The sequence below is a fragment of the Aquarana catesbeiana genome, linkage group LG10 (assembly GCF_042186555.1).
Source record: "Aquarana catesbeiana isolate 2022-GZ linkage group LG10, ASM4218655v1, whole genome shotgun sequence".
Taxonomy (NCBI): Eukaryota; Metazoa; Chordata; class Amphibia; order Anura; family Ranidae; genus Aquarana; species Aquarana catesbeiana.
Window position 1 is genome coordinate 159,389,532 of NC_133333.1, and position 23,111 is coordinate 159,412,642.

General features: G+C 43.8%; 1 protein-coding gene across 5 annotated transcripts in view; it reads left to right on the forward strand.

The window, feature by feature from the left end:
* LOC141110972 (uncharacterized) overlaps positions 1-23,111 on the forward strand; it is a 189,640-nt gene that overhangs the window by 86,670 nt on the left and 79,859 nt on the right. For 4 of the 5 annotated variants that reach the window (XM_073602831.1, XM_073602834.1, XM_073602832.1 and 1 more), the window contains 6 exons: positions 4,467-4,613; positions 5,230-5,298; positions 12,974-13,078; positions 13,911-14,051; positions 14,886-14,963; positions 17,775-17,863. In XM_073602831.1, the coding sequence (XP_073458932.1) occupies positions 4,467-4,613; positions 5,230-5,298; positions 12,974-13,078; positions 13,911-14,051; positions 14,886-14,963; positions 17,775-17,863 (629 nt within the window). The remainder of the gene's footprint in view (positions 1-4,466; positions 4,614-5,229; positions 5,299-12,973; positions 13,079-13,910; positions 14,052-14,885; positions 14,964-17,774; positions 17,864-23,111) is intronic. The other variant, XM_073602835.1, reaches the window with a different exon arrangement.

A 23,111-nucleotide genomic window follows, 5' to 3' on the forward strand; every position in this document is an offset into this window, starting at 1 on the left:
AGATGCTAGTAAATCCAAATTAAGCTCTAATCTTATGCTGCTCTGGGCTAAATCAAATATTTAGGCTTTAAATCATTAGATACAAGAACCATGTTAACCATCTTTCCTCATAATCAGAGAGCAGATAATATGCGAACGTGGTGTAGCATTATTCATTTTCTGGTCATTACAGAAGACAAGAGGGCACTCTTGATGTCTGAAGGAAAAGAAATTTAACCTCCAAATACTGTAATCCTTATTCACAGTAAGGGCTGTGAAAATGTGGCATAGACTCCCTCAAGAACTAGTTTTGGCCAGCTCAGTAGATTGTTTTAAAAAAGCTGTATACTTTCCAAAATACACAAAAATGTAACTAGGTAATAACATTCATTAGGGATGAGCTTTGTGTTCGAATCGAACATTGTGTGTTCGGTCGTTCGCCGAATTACGAACATTATGGGCCGTTCGCGCCAAATTCGAGTGGCGCATCACGGCCCATAATTCACTGCAGCACCGCAGTGCATTGCTGGCTGATGATTGGCCAAGCATGCACTATGACCCGCATGCTTGGCCAATCACAGCGCAGTGTGTACAGAGAGCCGTAATTGGCCAAAGCCAGGTGCTTGTGTGCTTCTTCTGATCCTATTAATAGCACAGGCAGGCTCTTGAAGTATTTCCAGTTAGTGTACTTTGTAACCCTGCACAGTTGCACCTAAAGTATAGCTACCTGAAGCCAGGTGCTTGTGTGCTTCTTCTGATCCTATTAATAGCACAGGCAGGCTCTTGAAGTATTTCCAGTTAGTGTACTGTGTAACCCTGCACAGTTGCACCTACAGTATAGCTACCTGAAGCCAGGTGCTTGTGTGCTTCTTCTGATCCTATTAATAGCGTAGGCAGGCTCTTGAAGTATTTCCAGTTAGTGTACTGTGTAACCCTGCACAGTTGCACCTACAGTATAGCTACCTGAAGCCAGGTGCTTGTGTGCTCCTTCTGATCCTATTAATAGCACAGGCAGGCTCTTGAAGTATTTCCAGTTAGTGTACTGTGTAACCCTGAACAGTTGCACCTACAGTATAGCTACCTGAAGCCAGGTGCTTGTGTGCTTCTTCTGATCCTATTAATAGCGCAGGCAGGCTCTTGAAGTATTTCCAGTTAGTGTACTGTGTACCATGCACAGTTGCACCTACAGTATAGCTACCTGAAGCCAGGTGCTTGTGTGCTTCTTCTGATCCTATTAATAGCACAGGCAGGCTCTTGAAGTATTTCCAGTTAGTGTACTGTGTAACCCTGAACAGTTGCACCTACAGTATAGCTACCGGAAGCCAGGTGCTTGTGTGCTTCTTCTGATCCTATTAATAGCACAGGCAGGCTCTTAAAAGTATTTCCAGGAATAATGGACAGGGCAATTGAGGCAGAACAGAGGCAGGAAGAGGAGGACTTCCTTAGCTCTCAAGGCCCCCTTTATCAAGACAGTGTTTCTGCATGCCCGCCGATCACACAGGAAGAGGAGGAGGAGGATTGTGTCAGAGTGGAGGTGGAGCCTGGCACTCAGCATCAGCAGTAGTCTTTAAGGGATAATTTACAGTCCCAAGAAACCCATGGACTTGTACATGGCTGGGAGGAGGTGGCTGCGGATCATGTTGTCCTTAGTGACCCAGAGGACTCCGGACCGAATGCCTCAGCAAACCTACGCTGCATGGCCTCCCTGATCCTACAAAGCCTGTGGAAGGATCCTTGTACTCGTGGTATCAAGGAGAGGGATCGTTACTGGCTGGTAACTCTCCTTGATCCACGTTACAAGGGTAAGGTTGCAGACCTTATCTTGCCGTCGCAGAAGGAGCAGAGGATGAGACATCTTCGGGAGGCCTTGCAGAAAGGTCTGTGCAACGCGTTCCCAGAGACTGGGAGGTTACAAACTCCTGTTCCTGGACAACGTGTTGCTGAGGCTTCGGTCAGTCAAAGAAGGAGCGGTGGAGAAGGTGGCTGTCTGACCGATGCGTTCAGACAATTTTTTAGTCCGCAGCCCCAAGGTATGATTGGTTCCAGCAACCATCACCAGCGTCTGTTTTACATGGTGCAGGAATACCTAGGGGCAAGATCTGACTTGGACAAGTTTTCTACCGAAAATCCTCTGGGTTACTGGGTCTTGAGGATGGATCACTGGCCAGAGCTTGCACAGTATGCAATTGAGCTACTGGCCTGTCCTGCATCCAGCGTTCTTTCAGAACGCACATTCAGTGCTGCTGGAGGCTTTGTAACCGATCACAGGGTGCGCCTGTCCACCGACTCGGTCGATCGACTGACCTTCATAAAAATGAATCAGTCTTGGATCACCACCAGATACCAAGCACCTGATGCTGATGTAACCAAATGATTTTTTTTTTTAAATGTCAGATTCCTTCAAGACTCCCTATGCCGATGCTGAGTGACTATCTTGTTATACTGAGTGACTATCCTCTTCCTCCTCAATGATCATGCTGATAGCTTGTAAGAGTATTTTTGGTTCTGGGTGCCGCCACCAGTGGCTAAGGCCCAATTTTTCTGCCCCTGTTTAACGGGGGCGTGTAATTACAATTTTTGATGCAATATTTTGCAGGAGGGCTCATTCCTACGCTCCAACTAGAGTATCCCGTTTCTGCACCCACCACGGGTAACTGTGAGGACTTACAGTGTTGTGGCATCAGCACCACCAACACAACCTCCAAAGGCCCAAATTTTCTGCCCCGTTCAACGGGGCATGTAATTACAATTCTTGATCTAATATTTCACAGCAGGGCCCTGTGAGGGCTTACAGTGTTGTGGCAACACCAACACCTAAGGCCCCAATTTCTGCAGAGTATATAGGGCAGGCCCCTACTTTCAAACATCCAACTTACAAATGACTCCCACTTGCAAACGGAAGGAGACAACAGGAAGTGAGATGAAATCTACCCCTAGGAAGGGAAATTCTCTCCTGTAAGAGTTAATATGGGAAAAACGTTTCTCCTTTCCACTGATGCTTTATCACCAATCCTTGTTTCACTAAAAACCTAAAATTTTCAAAAAACATTTGTCATTGGGACAGAAAGTGAGATGAAATCTTCTGAAGAGGAGCACAGACAGCAAAACAAATGTCATAGGGGTGATAACCCTTCCCTATGTTTTCCAAAAAGCTTAAAATAGATTTTTTTTGCTGGAGCTAAACACTTTAAAAATTTACCAGTTCAAAATTACAAACAGATTCTACTTAACAACAAACTTACAGTCCCTGTCTTGTATACCGCCTGTATACTGCTGTTCAGAGGGCCTGGGGCCCCACGCCTTTCCTTTTTTTAATTTGGGTGCGGGGTTCCCCTTAATATCCATACAAGACCCAAAGGGCCTGGTAATGGGGGGGGGGGGGTACCCATGCCGTTTGTCTCACTGATTTTCATCCATATTACCAGGACCCGACATTACATTAAAGCCGTAAGCAGTTTTAAATGACTTTTATTCCTTTAAAAATGTCATTTTGTGAAGGGACTGTTCTAAGCACGGGAAACACGCGCCACTTTACAGACATACTATAGACACCCCCAAGTACGATATTTAAGGGAATATTTCACTTTTTTTTTACTTTTTTTTTCACTTTAAGCATCATTAAAATCACTGCTCCTGAAAAAACGGCCGTTTTTAAGACTTTTTTTTGCATTGATACATGTCCCCTGGGGCAGGACCCTGGTCCCCAAACCCTTTTTAGGAGAATACCATGCAAATTAGCCTTTAAAATTAGCACTTTTGATTTTGAAAGTTCGAGTCCCATAGACTTCAATGGGGTTCTAACGTTCGTGCGAAGTTTCGGTCCGTTCGCAAGTTCTGGTGCGAACCGAACCAGGGGGTGTTCGGCTCATCCCTAACATTCATAGGTCATAACACCAGGAATTGTTGATCCAAGGAACACCCCATTGCCTCCTGGAGGATCAGGAATTCATTTTTTCCTCCCACTGGAGCAAATAACATCATGCTTTATAAACATTGTTAAGGACGTAGCGGCTGCCCGCTCCTTAACAACCATGTTGTTTACTGGTTGCTAAGGATGGCGCTTTTTTTTTCCTTTTTGTGAATTGACTTTCACTCCTGTCTTATGAGGTATTTACCAAGCGTTTTTGCTTTATGTAGTAAATGCTACATAAGGCAATAGTGAAGTGACATTTTCAGCATTGCATACGGTATTTGGGAAAACATCTAAATACCGCATGCAATCTGGTTCTGTGAATGGAGCCCTATAAAATGCACCATATGGAGTAACAACATGAGAAGCTAAACCTGAAACGTGTACATTAGGGCCTCTCTTGTTCTCTTTTTTTGTTATTTTCCTTGCATGCGATTGGGTATTTTTTGCAAAGTGAAATTTCACCACATCCACTAAGCTCTGGGAAAAATTCCCTTGCAAAGTAAATAGCCTGTTTACCTTTAGTAAAACAACCCCACGATCATCTTCATTTTGTTTCTCCTGTCTTTTCTTCCAGACATTTGTACACCATCAGCATTAAGCTCCCTACTTCCTACTTCAAAGGGATTCGAAAATGGAACAGCAACCACAGCTTTTAATATGACGCAGCAGAACCAACCACCAATTCCACTTAGAGAAAAGAAGCCATCGGAATATCGATCTGGTAAAGAGAGTGCTCTACTACCAATATTCTCCTGGTCTTCGTTTACTGCTGTTAGCTACTATCTGTTTACTCATGCCAATGTATCATTTAAGCTAGCTATACACTGTTCCCTCAGACATGTTAAACAGATGTAGGAATCGGATGGAGGAATCTTCCCTGTCAGCTTTTGTATTCTGACAGCTGGCATCAACGGCTATCAGAATACCCAAACAGTGGCTACAATTGGATGCAGTTGCTAGTCAGCTGCCAATTTTACACTCAGCTCTTTAAATTTTTAGATAGAAAGATATTGGGCGGGAGGGTGCCGACAGGGCTACCCAAAGCTAGAATTTTGGTGGGTTTAGTAGGAACTGACCAAAATTTGCTCTGTGTTTGCCTAACATTACTCATCACTGGTATTGTGTAAACAGCAGTGGCAGAGTCAGTAAACTGTCCCTGTGCAAGAGCAAATTTTAAGCCTTCCCATTTAGTAACTGGCCAAGTAAAATTATTCATCTTGTATCAATTTGGGAGTAAGTAAGCCATGACCAGGTCTATGTGACAATGAGAGGGGACCATGTTATGTCTGCCCCTGGTGAACAGTACATCTTAAATTTGCTGTTTTGTTTGAATGCAGGCTTTACCAAATCTGCAGATTACGACTATGCTTATGAATATGTTCCTGGTCCATGTGTAAAACCTAATGGTAAGCAAAAAAAGGGAAAATAAATTTGTAGTGTTTGAAGTGTTACTAAACCTAAACAGTAAAATCAGTCTGTATATGAAGTAAAGCATGCTTGTTATACTGATTAACTGATTAACCTAAGGGGTTAATGCTCTGCATTGCATAACAAGGCTGTTTGATGCTGACTTCTCTGAACCCCCCCCCCTTTTTTTTCAAGTGAATGTTTTATTTGTTTTAAATCTTCATTTTATTAAAGTTTTCAATTAAAAATTAAATTAAAAATACAAGTTAACTTTTATAACAGACATAGTAGATTGGGTAAACTCTGGAAGGATTTACCCACTTCCTGATCGAGCCATTTTTTGCGATATGGCACTGCGTCGTTTTAACTGACAATTGCATGGTCGTGCGATGCTGTGCACAAACAAAATTTATGTCCTTTTTTTCCCCACAAATAGAGCTTTCTTTTAGTGGTATTTGATCAACTCTGTGGTTTTAATTTTTTGTGCTATAAACAAAAAAGGACCGACAATTTTGAAAAAAACACAATATTTTTTACTTTTTGCTATAATAAATATCCCCAAATTAAAAAAAAAACTAATTTCTTCCTCAGTTTAGGCTGATATTCATTCTTCTACATATTTGTGGTAAAAAAAATCGCAATAAGCGTATATTGGTTTACGCAAAAGTTATAGCGTCTACAAAATAGGGGATAGATTTATGGCATTTTTATTACTAGTAATGGTGGCGATCTGTGATTTTTATCGGGACTGCGACATTGCGGCGGACAGATCAGACACTTTTGACACTTTTTTGAGATCATTGACATTTATACAGTGATCAGAGCTAAAAATAGCTACTGATTACTGTATAAGGCCTCTTTCTCACGGGGTGGATCAGTGATGATCCGCCCCGTGAACATCCGCTGGCTCAGCGGGGATCGCTCCGCCGATCCCCGCTGAGCAGGAAGATGACAGGTGCATCGCTGCACGCTGTGCAGTGACGGACCTGTCAGAGCACCGCTCTCCCCTATGGGGGATCGGGTGATGACGGACCGTAGTGTCCGTCGTCACCCGATCCGATCCGAAAACGGATGGAAAAGTAGGTTTTTCCTCCGTTACACTTTTCGGATCGGAGCGGGGTCGGATGTCAGCGGACATGTCACCGCTGACATCCGACGCTCCATAGGGATGAATGTATGTCCGTTTTTCATCCGAAAACGGAAGGATGAAAAACGGACATACGGATCCTCCGTGTGAAAGAGGCCTAAATGTCACTGTCAGGGAAGGGGTTAACACTAGGGGGCAATCAAGGGTATAAATGTGTTCCCTCAGTGTGTTCTAACTGTAAGGGGGATGGGACTGCCTGGGGGAGGAGACTGATCATTGTTCCCATATACTAGGAACACACAATCTGTCTCCTCTCCCCTGCCAGAATGTGGATTTGTGTGTTTACACACACACATCCCCGTTCTGTCTCCGTCGGGAGCGATCGTGGGTGCCCGGCGGACATCGCGGCTGCCGGGCATGCGCATCGGCTCCTCAGTGATGCGGCGGGCCCCCTATACCCCTTAAAGCGGCCACCATACAGCTACGGTGATTCACGCAGGGGAGATATTCTTCCACCGTCAAATGGCGGGCGGTCCGCAAGAGGGTAATATTCACACAAGTCGAGAAAATTTTTTTTAAGTTAACTCTAGCTAATTGTGTATTCTGCTTTTGTTAAGGTGGTCACATCTTTATGTATAATATTAATATATACAGTAAATACGGAAAAGAGATAAAAAAATAAATATATAAAAGGGGGGGGGACCAAGGTTGGGGAGTATTGGTTTGCCTAGATACTCCATCATGGCTCATTAGGTCCAATGGCTGAGTTCCCATTAGTCCAAGTCAGGGACTCAGGTGATTCTCTAAACCTGATCCAGTCATCCCAGGTATGGGAAAACATTTTCTTCTACTCCCAATTCTTGTGTCAACAGCCACTCCAGTTTTCTAATAGTCTAGTTCACTTGCCCATTCCCCCAGGGATGGTACGGAAGTCGATTTCCAATGTCGAGGAATAACTGTTCTGGCTGCATTGAGAAAGTGTCTAGGGATATCTTTTTTCGCTGACTGAGGAAAACCTGGTATCATGGATAGGAGAGCCATTTGGGGCGATAGTTGGATAAAGGTATCAGTAAGTTTGCAGTGTAGATCGAATATTTGTTTCCAAAACATGCATAAAGGTGGGAATTCTTACCAAATATGGAGCATGTTTCCTTTAGTGGTAAGGCATCGCCAGCATGTATCTGATACATTATGGTTGAAGTGGTGTAAGACAGATGGACATATGTACCATCTAGATATCAATTTGTACCCCTTTTCTTGGCATTTTGTATCAAGTGATATTTCATGGGTAAGGGTAAAGCATTTTTGCCAATCTGAGGGAGATAGTCTGCTGAAGATCTTTTTCCCATTTCTGTGTGAACAGAGGAAGGTCTGGATGTGCCAACGTCAAGAGTATAGAGTACAGTAAAGAGACTGTATGTGCAGGTGGTTCCTTATGGATAAGCAAATTTTCAAAACTAGTTGGTCCAGTAAGGATGTCTAAAGGTGTTGGGATAGATCGTATATAAGAGAGGTCCTGCTGTCTCTGTAACCAATGTGTGGATTTGACTAAAGTCATTGCAGACACAGAGGGTACCAATAGTGACGTGTCTGATTGAAGAACTTGTGACAGTCTCCTATATTCCTGTTTACTCCAGGGGCCAAACTCAGTTGATTGCAAGTCTGGCAAAAAAGCCGGAGTACCAAAGAAAGGAGTCATGGGGCCTAGATATTTAAATATACCAAGAGTGGATATCGCCTGGTCCCACATATAAAGTGTTTGTCGAGTAAGTTCAACTGGAATTAAAGTTCCTTTGTGAAAAGTTGGTAAAGTCCATGGAAGGGCGCAGAGGTCTATAGGGTTCATATGGCTCTCCAATTGCCCCACAACTTGGAATTTTGGTGTTTCCAATCAACAATACGTGTAAATATTGCTGCCTTGTGGTAGAAAGCAATATCGGGTACCCCTACTCCTCCTCGATGTTTTGGTTGCGACAATGTTTTAAAACTAATTCTAGGACGGGCTGAGTTCCAGACAAATTTGTAAACTGGTGGATTTTGTGAAAATACGAAGCAGGGATATGGATTAGAATAGTTTTAAACAAATATAGAACCCAAGGGAGGATATCCATCTTGATACTATTAAATCTACCAAACCATGAACGTTTCTTATAGGCATAAGAAGTCAAGTCCATCTGAATTTTTTGAAATATAGAATTGAAAATTCAAAGAATACAATTGTGATGTCAGAGCAGGTATCTGAATTTCTGGATAATGAATTGAAGAAGAACAAATCTTAAAAGGAAGATTAGTTGAAAGTCTTGTAATAGTCGTTTTTGGTAAGGAGATATTTAGAATTTCTATTTTATTATAGTTAACCTTAAAATTACTGACCTCTCCAAATCTCTGGAATTCCTGAAGTATGGCAGGAAGGGAAGTATGTGGTTGTGTTACTTGGGTTCTGACGCAAGGCAATTACCAGGTGTGCCATTGTAAGAACATATAGAAAAGGTGATAGGGGGCATCCTTGGCGGGTTCCGTTGAAAATATGGAACACAGGGGACAAAGATCCGTTCACCTTAAATCTAGCTGAAGGCGATGAGTAGAGAGACATTATCCATAAAAGCATATGAGGGCTTAGTCCAATCTGTTGAAGAGAGAGTCAGAGAAACTCCCAAGTTACCCGATCAAATGCCTTTTCAGCATCAACCGCTAGAAGGCATAGAGGAATGTCACGTGTATGGGCATAGTCCGTCAACAGAAGGGCTTTAATTGTAATGTCTCTAGCTTCTCGTCCACTGACGAAGCCAACTTGGTCAAGATGTATTAGTTGGGGCAGTAATGGTTTTATTCTGCTGGCTAGAACCTTGGCAAATATTTTCGATTCCTATTACCGATATTGGTCTATAGTTCGCACAGAGGGATGGGTCTTTTTCTGGTTTTGGAATAAGCGAAATATGTGCCTCCAAGGTTTCTGTAGAGAAGGTGAAACCTTTTGCAGTAGAGTTAAATACCTTAGTCAAAAAAGGAATAAGGGTTGGGGCAAAAAGTTTATTAAATTTAGGCGTAAATCCATCAGGACCTGGGCTTTTACCTGCTGGTGTATTAGCAATGGCCCTAGCAACCTTTTTCTCAGTAAGTAGGTTTTCCAGGTTCACAGTTGTATCTATGTCCAAAGTTGGTAACGGAGTATCTGCTATATAGTATGTCTGGTTGGTTTCTCTAGTAGTAATGGGGTTCACCGATTGTTGAGGGGATACATTGTAGAGAGATTGGTAAAAATCATGGAATATCTTCATAATTGAAGATGGGGAGGTTATCATCTCTCCATTTGGTCCCTGAAGATGTGCGATAAAAGTAGAGGTCTGTTGTGGATGCAAAGAGCGAGCCAATGTGTTACCGCATTTATCGCTAAATTTATATTGATATAGAGCAAGTTTATCTGCAAACGTGCGGGCAGAAGATTTGTATAGAATGCGAAGAAGCCAAAACAGAAGCTAACTTCAGTAGAGTTCCGGGCGAATTTGAGCGCTTGTGTTCAGTTTCAAGAACTCTGAGATTTTGGACTGCTGATGCAATTGTTGCAAATCGTTTCTTTTTTAAGCGAGAGCCCAGTTGGATCAGATTCCCTCTTAAGACCGCCTTCAGAGCTTCCCACTGGATGGGCCTGAAGCGTGGTCGGCAAGGAAATTGGATATAGTTTCCATGATACATGTAAACCCTTCTGGGTCTACCAACAATGCGTTATTTAAATGGCAAGTCCATTCTTTAAGTGGGCCCAGGGGAATCTTAAATGTCAAAAAAATAGGTGAATGGTCCGACCAACCATATTGTCAATGTCACTAGCCGGCAACCAATCTAAAGCCTCGTATACAGGGTATGATTATTGGCAGGGGATTGTCTGTTGACAGACTGTTGTCCTAAAATCTGTTAAAAACACTCCTTTTGACAATTGTTGTCCAACTTTCAGCCAACAAATGTTGGATGGCAGGCTAGTAAATTTTCTGCGGACAACGGTTTGACGTCAGATTTTCGTATGTTCAGTACACAAATCTGTCATACAAAAGTACAAACACGCATGCTCGGAATCAGTGCTCACAAAACACGAAATTAACAGAAGGGGCCCAAAGGGTGGCGCTCAAGAGCTGAAATTACTCGTAGTATGTCACTACGTTCGTGTTTGTGGCACGACAATTGTGTAACGTTAATATGCAAGACAAAATCCTGGCACACTCCCTTAGGACAAAAATCAGACGCTCGGTTGGCCAACAATTGTACCGTGTGTACGAGGCTTTAGCAATTATGATCAACATAAAAGTAGTCGATACGGCTATAAGAATGGTGGGCCAAGGAAAAATATGTGTAGTTTCTAGATTTAGGATGCAATCTCCTCCAGACATCAATCAAATGAAGATCATATAAAATACGCTTCAGCATTTTTAGTTTAAAGGACAACACTGAAGATTTAGACGTAGATGTATCTAACAGCGGATACATAGGGAAGTCACCGCTCATGATGAGTCTCCCTTCCATGAAGCCAGACAGTATTCTCAGATACCTGACCATGACAGTTTGGATTTGATTAACGTTTGGTAAATGTATGTTGGCCAATGTAAATTTAATTCCCCAAAGGGAGACTTTTACAAAGACATACCATCCCTGAGGGTCAACAATTCGGTCAATCAAAACAATTGGCAGGTTTTAAAGAAATGCGATGGAAACTCCTTTGGCTTTCTGGTCAGGGTTGGTACTATGGATCCACTGGTTAAAATATCTATTGGAACAAGGAGAAGCATCTGTCTGGAAATGGGTTTCTTGTAAAAGAAGTATGTTGACTTTATTTTTATGCACTCGATAAAGGATTTGCCCTCTTTTAGAGCTAATATTTAAGCCCTTAATATTATAGGAACAACGTTTCAGTGATGGTTGTGTTACAATCGTTTGAGCCACAATGGAGTGTAGGAAGACCAAAAGAGGAGAAAAAAAGAGAAAAGAGAAATCTCCAAAGGCACTCAAGAGTGAAAAACCCTAATTTGCCTGCATTGATGCAGGACACTGTGTGATGGATCAGACAATAGGCACTAATCTTGCCAATCCTATTTGGGGGGGGGGGTAAACAAAAGAAGACAAAAGAAAGAAAAAAAGAAAACATGAGTTGTGTCCCCGTCAACAAAGCAGATGTGTTATCATCAACAGATTTTGGAAAAAATAATGTATTGCAGAAGAGCCAACAATCTTATGGCACATCTAACTGCACACAAATAAAAAAAAAAAGGGAGGGAAGCCGGAAGGGGGGGGGGGGGGGAATGGGGAGATGGGAATGAGGAAGAACCACCCCTACAACATGGGTGTATAGCTCTTATATGCTTAAATTTACCCAAAATGTGTTAGGAAGTGATAACTTGGCCCACAATGTACCGTTAGATGGCAATGGGTACCATGGCCTAAAATATAACCAGATATGGTCACCATAAGCTGTAACTTGTTTTTTTTTTTTTTTACTAAATTGTAGCCTAAAAAAAGGAGGCCAGATATGGTCACCATGGGCTTTAGCACCACATATCCTCATTATAGAGGAATAAAAAAAGGGGGGGATGAGAAAGGACCACCCCTACAACATGGGTGTATATCTCTTGTATGCTCTACATTCCCTGGGGAAAATAAATTTACCCAAAGTGTGTAGAGGAGGGACAACTTGGCCCACAATGTGCCCTGTGATGGAAATTGGTACCATACTCCTAAAAAAGAGCCAGATATGGTCGCCATAAGCTGTAACTTGACAAATCCTCTATATAAAAATAAAATAAAAGTTTTTTATTAAATTATAGCCTAAAAAAGGGGGCTAATTATGGTCACAATGGGCTGTAGCACCACATATCCTTAGTATTGTCCCCAATCCATCTGCTGATAGAACAGAGCTAGAGAACTTTTATTTTTTATTTTTTTGGTTGGGTGTATGTGATCAGCACAGGGCCAATCAGCAATGTTCAGACAGAAATCAGGGGTCATGCAGCCTCATAGGATATTCAGAGCAGAATGAAAACTCCTCCTATAAGCTTTAACCAGTGCTCGGCTGGACACTGACGAAGTCACAAGACTGCTATATACTGCTGATGAGAAAAGGTATTTAGCAGTTTATATTTACGAAGGATTCAGTAACACTTTAAAAGGAGTTTTACACAATTTTTTTGTTCTGCTTGGGGCTTGACAGGGTAAAATCCCAACTTCTTCCTGGCAACGTTAGAGTCGTTGGTTCAAATCCCAAACACGACATCACCTGCATGGAGTTTGCATGTTCCCCCTGTGCTTGCGTGGATTTTCTCTGGGTACTAATAAATAAATATTGTTTATTGTATTTAATAGTTTGAAGAATGGCCACTGAATTACAATGGTTCTCATATTTCATGGTCACGCTGCAATTTCACCTGCAGGTGTTGTAATATCAGTTTTACCATACAGGGGCTAAATCCCACCTGTGCTTAAGAACAGCCCCATTCTGCTCTTCAACAATCACAGTTAAACTGTGAAGCCATTAATTGCAAGAAAATCATCCATTACTACACCAATCCTTATCTGCTGAGTCTTAGTGCATGCTCTCTCATTTTCAGGAACACATCAAGATTCCCATCTATACATGGATGTTCCATCTGCAGATTCCACAGACCTGGGAAACTCTACTCAAGACTGGAAGCCAACAGGGCATCGGGCTTCTGGTATAGTCGTCCTATGCCATTGTTCATGTTAAGATATTGAACATAATGAATGCAATTTATAAAATATAAACCTCCTACCTCTCAACATACATTCTTCCCCAGTGTTGCATTCCATTTATTCTCCTTTACAGTGTTATATTCTCCTCCTATGTGGCTGCTTCTTCCCCCCTTAACTAAAGGATGAGTACACTTTAAACAAATATGTATACAAGCATACTTATTCTTTCTGCTTTTTCCCAACCTAAAGCAGTGGTGGTCAACTGGAAAATAAATAGAGGGCCTCAAGTGTGGCTCCTAACACATCCAGAGGGCCTCAAGTGTGGCTCCAAACACATCCAATAGCCTGCAGGCTTCATATGGAGGGCCCTAAAGTAACCTATCCTACCCCATCCCATTTTTTTTATACCTACCTGTACTCTACAGTTTGCCCGGCTCAATCTTCATATCTTCATATCCATATAGTCTGAAATCTTTCTGCAGTTCATCCATAAAGACTTTTATGGGTCTGTCTCCCAACTCAGGATTTCTGTGGAGATCAGCAGCACAGTTGTGGTCAGTGGAAAGATTATGGTCACCGACTGTGAACCTTGCCAAGGCTGTAGGATAGACGCAGGTAAGTATACATCTGCCTCGGGATAGGATGAGTTATTCTGGGGAGCTGGAGGAAGAAAGAATTAGTAAACTTTATGTTTAAGTGTACCTATCCTTTAGGTATATATATCTGCATAAATAAATATCCTTGGTACATTGGTAAATGTTGTATTATTAATTATGTATTCATAAATAACACCCTATATGTTGAGTGATTTTTTTAATCTATTTTTCTCCTCAGTTATACCTCTGGTTTCTATAGCCTCTGACAAGCCAGTTAATAGCGATTTCTATCTAGAGGTGCTACCGGCAATGCCTGTGGATCCGGAGGTGCAGAACATGCCACTTCAAACTCCAACCCGTTCATTGGCTTCTTCACCTGGTACGGTCAGACCTCCTATTGCTCAGTGTAATACTTGTGTTGTCTGACATACAGTATAGTATTGACAGGTTATACTGTATGTCTTCTGCCAATAGTCTACTGTACCTTTGGATTGATCTGTGTGAAAATGTTAAAAAATGCACAATATGTTCATTTGAATACAGGAGGTACCCTATAACCCTGAAAATGCATGAAGAACATACTCAAAAATGTGTCTGTAATGTTACGTTTTCCAGCAAATTGAATGACTTGCCTGAAAAGAGCATTGATACAATCCCTATCTGCTGGTTGTATATCTGGTATACACATGTTTATTTTATTACATTATTATTAAAGGACAACTTTACGTTTAGTTTCCACAATGCACAAGTGTAAATCGATCCTTTATGTATTTTTTTTATATGCAAACAGTTTAAGTACTTAATATTACCAGGTATCAGCCTTTTGCAGTCCCTGTTCAGCAGAGGAAACAGCGGGAAGAGCCAGTCATTTCATATGCTGACATGGAGTATGCTGATAGGAGGAGAAAGGAGAGTGACAGAAAGATGAGCTCATCACAGAACTGCCCCTGCTTTTACTGCCCAATTGAAGACAGGGGCGGGTCCAGGACAGTCTGGACTCAGAGGAAGCAGGATGAATAATGCTGTGTGTAGGCTGAGGGCATCTTGTGGTGAAAAAGGAGAACCATGGGGAAAAGTTCCAGATTTAATGTATTTTTAGGTTATCGTTTTACTTTTTTGCTTGTTATTTTTGGAGTTCTGCTTTAAATAATATTAAAACATGATTTTATTACACTTGTTTTACATTTTAATTGTTACTAATTATTTCTTGTAGTCCCTCCCCCAGAACAAAGGTTGCCAGCTAACTGCAATATACTACATCTGAGAATTGGCATGTTGGTAGAGGATCCAGGTAAGCAGACACAAGAGTAATGCTGGCCACACACACAGCAATTTTAACATCAGCCAGCTTTTGACAATAAAAATAATCAAATAGATACCCCACTAATTGTGTCTATCTAGGGTATGGCAGACAGGGCTCCTTGGGCGTAATGTGAGGGGAGACCACACCAATGGAGACAATGGAAGTGTTTGCCCCTTTTATTAACCTGTGCCCCATCCAGACCTCATAGTGACAGATCAAGCACATCAAATCACTGCTGGCACAGGTAAACAAAGAGCCCAGCAGAAGAAATGAGCAGTGAGCAGTTACATGTGACACTGCAATTACTGCAGGTCTGTTTTGATGGGAGGTCTGAATGTGGCACAGGTTAACAAAAAAACACCTCTCCTCATCCCTGGCACAAGGGAACTGAGTGGCTAAGCTGTCACTACAATAATTTGCAGGTCTGCATGGGGCAGGGATCATTCTTTTAAGGTACAAAATATCTCTGCTAGTACACTTTGGGGGTTATTTAGGAAAGGCGAATCCACTTTGCACTACAAGTGCAAACTACAAGGGCAAAGTGCACTTGATATTGCACTGAAAGTACACTTGGAAGTGCAGTCGCTGTAAATCTGAGGGGTAGATCTGTAATGAGGGGAAGCTCTTCTGATTTTATCATCCAATCATGTGCAAGCCAAAATGCTGTTTTTTATTTTCCTTGCATGTCCCCCTCGGATCTACAGCAACTGCACTTCCAAGAAAGAAAATGAACTCACCAGACCTCAGATGCAGGGACACTTGGCAAAGTCAGAGCCAAGGAGGTGCCTAGGACTTCCCACAGTTCTGCAATACCAGTCGCTGCTCTGATCTGAGGCTTGGAGTCAAAAGCTGGTGGCATGGCTTGGACATGATCTACCCATCACATGGCCATGTGGTGATAGGTTTCCTTGATCCTTTTGGTTGTTTTTATCACCAAAAACTGGTTGAAAGTGGCTAAAGTTGCCTAAAAATGTATGTGTGTATGGCCAGCAAGAGTGTAGCAAATACTGAGTAGAGATAAAGGTTGGTTTCATTTTTGAGGGTTAATATGTTAACATTTTAAGAAGTAGAAAATTGGCACAGTTGTTCAAAGCAACCAAACAATGAAGCAATAAGTTCAATAAGATGGTGGCAGATACACCTTGTGCTCACTTTTCATGAACCAGCCTATTGCTGTAGCTTCCCAACAATTACAATATTTCAGAGAGTGCTGTAATCCATTTATTAGCTAATGTTGTGGCTTTTTGGCTTATATCAGGTGTGTGAGTACAGATCGGTATTTTATTCACTGTGCTGTATTTGACTAAATTATATTTATTTAAAAAATGCTCTACCATCCATTTGTGTGTAATGATATATACACTGTATCTGTACACAAAACACAAAGTAACTGCCTGTCAGCAGATCTGTTTAGATTCAGGTTGATTTTATGGAAATTCTTGCATTTAAAGGAAAAGTACAGCCAAAGCTCATTTGGCTGTACTTCTCCTGTGGATCACAGGAGTGCAGTTCCTTTTGCACCCCTGTGACCCATTTTCAGCAGACAGCGGGCTGAAGCCAGCTGTTGGTTGACATCACAGAGCTGGTCCAGGCTTGAGAAGGATTGTGACCATATGGTGAGAATGGCAATCGGTAGTGAGTCGTGTCCCTCGCACACAGCACATCACCGATAAGGGTAAAAAGCCAATGACATTGGCTCGTTATCATGTGATCAGATGTGTCTAATCACAGCTGATCCCGTGTACACAAATGCCAGTTATTGGCATTTCCTTTCCTCAGCACTGTCACTGTGTGAGGAAAGGAAAGCCAATAACCAGCTTTTCTGTGACAGGTACATTTACACTGATAATCAGGGCACTCAACATCAGTGCCCTGATTATCAGTGCAGCCCCATCAGTGTCACCTTTTCAGTGCAGCCTTATCAGTGCCTCTTCATCAGTGCCCATCACCACGGCCATCAGTGCCACCTCATCAGTGCAGCCTATCAGTGCCCATCACTGCAGCCTCATCAGCGCACATAATTTGCTAAATTTTAGAACAAACAAAGAAAAAGGTTGTTTGGAAAAAAAATACTTTTCGGTCTTTTTTAATTTGTTTAGCAAGAAAGCTCTATCTGTCTCAAAAAAAGATAAACAATTTAATATGGGTACAGTGTTGCATGACTGCACAATTGTCATTCAAAGTGTGACAGCGCTGAAAGCTGAAAATTGGCCTGGGCAGGAAGGGGGTGAAAGTACCCAGTAGGCAAGTGGTTAAAAGCTCATCTTTTCAGGGAAGCTTTTCTCTCCTCCTAATACACTGTACTTTTACTTTCTCCATCAGCTTGAGTTCCACAGTTATAACCTTTTGTATCACTTGACCCTCCCTTTTAGCCTCGATTCACACCAGAGGCGGCACGGCACTTCTATATAGAAGTCTATGCAAGTCGCCCCCAAAGTCGTACAGGAACCTTTTGCTAAGTCGGAGCGACTTGCGTCGCTCCCCTTAGAACGGTTCCATAGCACAGAACGGGAGGCGACTTGTCAGGCGACTAGGTCGCCTGGCAAGTCGTCCCTGTGTGAACCGAGCCTTAGATTGCAAACTCTCATGCACAGAACCCTCTTTTATTGAATTGTATTGTAACTGCCTCCCTACCTTTTGTAAAGTTCTGTGCAAACTGTTGGTGCTATATATCATGTATACAAATAATAATAATAATAAACTTCTTCCTCAGCACACTTTATATACTAGCAATGTTTTATTGTTGCAGCCAGATACTGATCTTTGTTCTGTCACATTCTTTTTATTTTGTTATTTTAGGCAAAGAAACACTAGACATTGGATTTCCATTATTGTGCAGCAAGTGTTCTGCTGCATTCTCTGAGTTCAGTCATGTAGAAGACAACAAGGTAACACAACAGTTCCATTTTTTTACAGAATTTTTTACACAAAATGGCGGGGCTTAAATTAAATAGTGGGCTTGGCTCAAAGGGGGTGTGGTTCAAGTCTGAGATGAATGAGGGATGGAGGAAGGAAGGAAAGAAAGGAGGAAAGAAGGAAGGAAAGAAAGAAAGAAAGAAAGAAAGAAAGAAAGAAAGAAAGAAAGAAAGAAAGAAAGAAAGAAAGAAAGAAAGAAAGAAAGAAAGAAAGAAAGAACAGGCCCAGATCCTACACCACAGTAGCAATATATGTATTCCAGAAAGTTTAACAATCAACAGATAAAGATACTCCAAACACCTGGTGTTGGCGCTTCAATCACCCTCACCTGTGCCCAATGCAGCGTGACCAGTGCCCAATGTGGCCTGTGTGTTCTCATGCAGCGTGGCCTGCCTGTGCCCAATACAGCCTCACCTGTGCCCAATACTGCCTCACCTGTGCCCACTTGTGCCCAATGCAGCGTGTCCAGTGCCCAATGCAGCCTCACCTGTGCCCAATGTGGCCTGCCTGTTCCCAGTGCAGCGTGGCCTGCCTGTGCCCAATACAGCCTCACCTGTGCCCAATGCAGCCTCACCTGTGCCCAATACTGCCTCACCTGTGCCTAATGCAGCCACACCTGTGCCCAATGCAGCGTATCCCGTGCCCAATACAGCCTCACCTGTGCCCAATACTGCCTCACCTGTGCCCAATACAGCCTCACCTGTGCCCAATACTGCCTCACATGTGCCCAATACTGCCTCACCTGTGCCCAATGCAGCCTCACCTGTGCTCAATGCAGCGTGACCCGTGCCCAATACAGCCTCACCTGTGCCCTGTGCAGCCTCACCTGTGCCCAATACTGCCTCACCTGTGCCCACCTGTGCCCAATACTGCCTCACCTGTGCCCAATGCAGCCTCACCTGTGCTCAATGCAGCGTGACCCGTACCCAATACAGCCTCACCTGTGCCCAATGCAGCCTCACCTGTGCCCAATGCAGCCTCACCTGTGCCCAATGTGGCCTGCCTGTTCCCAATGCAGCGTGGCCTGCCCGTGCCCAATACAGCCTTACCTGTGCCCAATGCAGCCTCACCTGTACCCAATACTGCCTCACCTGTGCCCAATGCAGCCTCACCTGTGCACACTGCAGCGTGCCCTGTGGCCAATACAGCCTCACCTGTGCCCACCTGTGCCCAGTGCAGCCTCACCTGTGCCCAATACTGCCTCACCTGTGCCCAATACAGCCTCACCTGTGCCCAATACTGCCTCACCTGTGCCCAATGCAGCCTCACCTGTGCTCAATGCAGCGTGACCCGTACCCAATACAGCCTCACCTGTGCCCAGTGCAGCCTCACCTGTGCCCAATACTGCCTCACCTGTGCCCACCTGTGCCCAATACTGCCTCACCTGTGCCCAATGCAGCCTCACCTGTGCTCAATGCAGCGTGACCGTGCTCAATACAGCCTCACCTGTGCCCAATACTGCCTCACCTGTGCCCAATGCAGCCTCACCTGTGCTCAATGCAGCATGACCCGTGCCCAATACAGCCTCACCTGTGCCCAATGCAGCCTCACCTGTGCCCAATACTGCCTCACCTGTGCCAAATGCAGCCTCACCTGTGCCCAATACTGCCTCACCTGTGCTCAATGCAGCCTCACCTGAGCCCACCTGTGCCCAATGCAGCCTCACCAGTGCCCAATACTGCCTTGCCTATGCTCAATGCGGCCTCACCTGTGCCCACCTGTGCCCAATGCAGCCTCACCTGTGCCCAATGTAGTGCGACCCGTGCACAATGCAGCCTTACCTGTGCAGAGAAAGAGGCGAGCCAGTGGCGGAACTACCAGGGAGGATGAGGAATGCATACTGCAGCCCTCAAATGGCTGTTGGTGAGCATGGGGCTGCCTTAGAGTGGGGGGCGAGCACCGCCCGCACAGTACACCAGCCAGGGGAAGTGAGGAGAGGAAGAGGCTAGCTGTCCGTACAAACAGAGAGCTTTCATTTGAATTTCCTGTGTTCCCTGGGCTCCCCGTCACATAGCCCCACCTCTTGGCCCGGCGCCTTTGATGGCGTCACATGTCCTGCATTGGACTGGTGTACTGTCTATCAAAGGCGCCGGGTCAAGAGGTGGGGCTATGTGACGGTGAGCCCCAGGAACACAGGAAATTCGAATGAAAGCTATTACAGCTGAGCTCTCTGCTCGTACGGACAGCTTGCCTCTTCCTCTCCTCACTTCCCCTGGCTGGGGGACCGTGCAGGCGGTGCTAGCCTCCCCGCAGTATGCATTCCTCATCCTTCCCATGGGCCCCTCTCGGCTGCGGGCCTCATAGCGACCACGTGGCTCGCTATGGCGGTAGTTCCGCCACTGCTAATAATGTTATTTAAGATAACATTGCAGAATGCACAGGTTGATTTCTGTCAGCATTTATTGAACAGACACAATATAATACTTTCAATAGTTATTTAAATACAAAGACCACCTTAACACAATAAATGCACATATATTTACTGGAAAAAATATGCATTCATTATTTGTTTGCATAGGAGCAAAACGTTGCACCCACGAACTGTGAATTGCTGGTGCAGGCTCCTGCACACTCATACCTCGGTAGGTTCAGGGAGCTGGAGGAAGAGTTTTCAGTTGGAGAACTGGAGGAAATGTTAACTACTAAGAACTACAAGTCCATCTGCCGCATTTGGGAGGGGGTGGGTCAGTTTCCACCATGATACGCCCTAAATACAGATACAATAGGTAACATGGTGCAAAATATGGGGTTAGCCTTTAACAGTCCAAAAAAGTAGTTGGTTGTTAGGTCTTACATACACTATGTATTCTATTTGTTGAAAAATTTGGCAAAGCCATTCATCCAGTGAATCTGCATGTACATTTGTTCTGTGCAAACATGGCAAAAATGAATATTCTTTAAACTATTTTCTCTTCAGAACGAAGGTGAATATAATTTTTTTTTTTTAAAGTCCATACTTCTTTTTTAATAGTTTTACCATGTTGTATGATATCTTCCTGTGACCCACGGTTTATTAGTGTACCATTCGTGACTAAGCTATGGGGAGGTGGAGCGAAACGTGTTGGAGGTGTGGCCTGGCGAGAGCCCAGGCTGAGGTTGTCTCTTTTTACTACCATAGGATTCCGTGGATGTGCGGGACCAGGGATCTTTCCTTTCTTCCTTGTATGATATCTTACTGGCTGTCAGCCTTTTCACTTTGTCTATTGAAAAATGCAAAATCTTTTATTTGATGCCTGGGTTGACTACAGAAACACATTTAATGACCAGAAACATGAATGCCTTTCTCCTTTGTTTAAATCTGGGCTAAACATTTTCACTTGGATACATGGAACTAGATAAGCAGGACATACAACTCAGTTTGCATGCTCATGTTGCATGTGAACCACAGGTGACACTACTACTGCAGACATCTCAAGTCTCCCGCGACTCCTGCATTTGACGGCGGGCTCACGGACACCCACGAGTGCGGCATGATCTTCCGGGTGAGCTTGCACTGCCACTCAGCCTGGAGTAATCACAAACAGCGGGTGTCTCCCATTGTGTTATGCAGCTGCAGTCTAATGCCCCATACACACGATCGGACATTCCGACAACAAAATCCATGGACTTTTTCCGACGGATGTTGGCTCAAACTTGTCCTGCATACACACGGTCGCACAAAGTTGTCGGAAAATCGGATCGTTCCGAACGCGGTGACGTAAAACACGTACGTCAGGACTATAAACAGGGCAATAGCCAATTGCTTTCGTCTCTTAATTTATTCTGAGCATGCGTGGCACTTTGTCCGTCGGATTTGTCTCCACACGATCGGAATTTAAAGGATCGGATTTTGTTGTCGGAAAATTTTATAGCATACTCTCAAACTTTGTGTGTCGGAAAATCCGATGGAAAAAGTCTGATGGAGCCCACACATGGTCGGATTTTCCGACAACACGCTCCGATCGCACATTTTCCATCGGAAAATCCGACCATGTGTACGGGGCATTACTGTTCGGCAGCCGTCCACTGTAACAAAACCCCGTCTCCTCATCCATGATAGACAGAACACTGATTCAATTTCCCAGCATTGTATCAGTGTTCAGTTGATCATCTATCATGGATGAGGAGGCGGGGCTTTGTTACAGTGGACGGCCGCCGAACAGTCATGCCCCGTACACACGAGTGTGTGATAGGACCTTGTTGTCGGAAATTCTGACCGTGTGTGGGCTCCATCACACATTTTCCATCGGATTTTCCGACACACAAAGTTTGAGAGCAGATTATAAAATTTTCCGACAACAAAATCCGTTGTCGGAAATTCCGATCGTGTGTACACAAATCCGACGGACAAAGTGCCACGCGTGCTCAGAATAAATAAAGAGATGAAAGCTATTGGCCACTGCCCCGTTTATAGTCCCGACGTACGTGTTTTACGTCACCGCGTTCAGAACGATCGGATTTTCCGACAACTTTGTGTGACTGTGTGTATGCAAGACAAGTTTGAGCCAACATCCGTCAGAAAAAATCCTAGGATTTTGTTGTCGGAATGTCCGAACAAAGTCTGACCGTGTGTACGGGGCATCAGACCGCAGCTGCATGACACAGCGGGAGACAGTCGCTGTGTGTAAGCAAGGTACTGGCAAGGCTGCATTGATGAGGATACAGATGGGCGCAGTGAGGCTGCATTCTTGGCACAGTTATGCCGCGTACACACGATCGCACATTGATCAGACATTCCGACAACAAAATCCATGGATTTTCTCAGACGGATGTTGGCTCAAACTTGTCTTGCATACACACGGTCACACAAAGCTTGTCGGAAATTCCGAACGTCATGAACGCGGCGTGCATGACGTAGAACACGTACGACGAGCCGAGAAAAATTAAGTTCAATAGCCAGTGCGGCTCTTCTGCTTGATTCCGAGCATGCGTCGGAATTGTGTACACACGATCGGAATTTCCGACAACGGATTTTATTGTTGAAAAATTTGAGATCCAGATCTCCAATCTTGTGTGATGGAAATTCCGATGGAAAATGTCCGATGGAGCCCACACACGGTCGGAATTTCCGACAAAAAGCTCCCATCTAACATTTTCCGTCGGAAAATCTGACCTTATGTATGGGGCATTAGGCTACAGATGGGCACAGTGAGACTGCAGATGGGCACAGTGAGACTGCAGATGGGCACAGTGAGGCTACAGATGGGCACTGATGAGGATACAGATGTGCACATTGAGGCT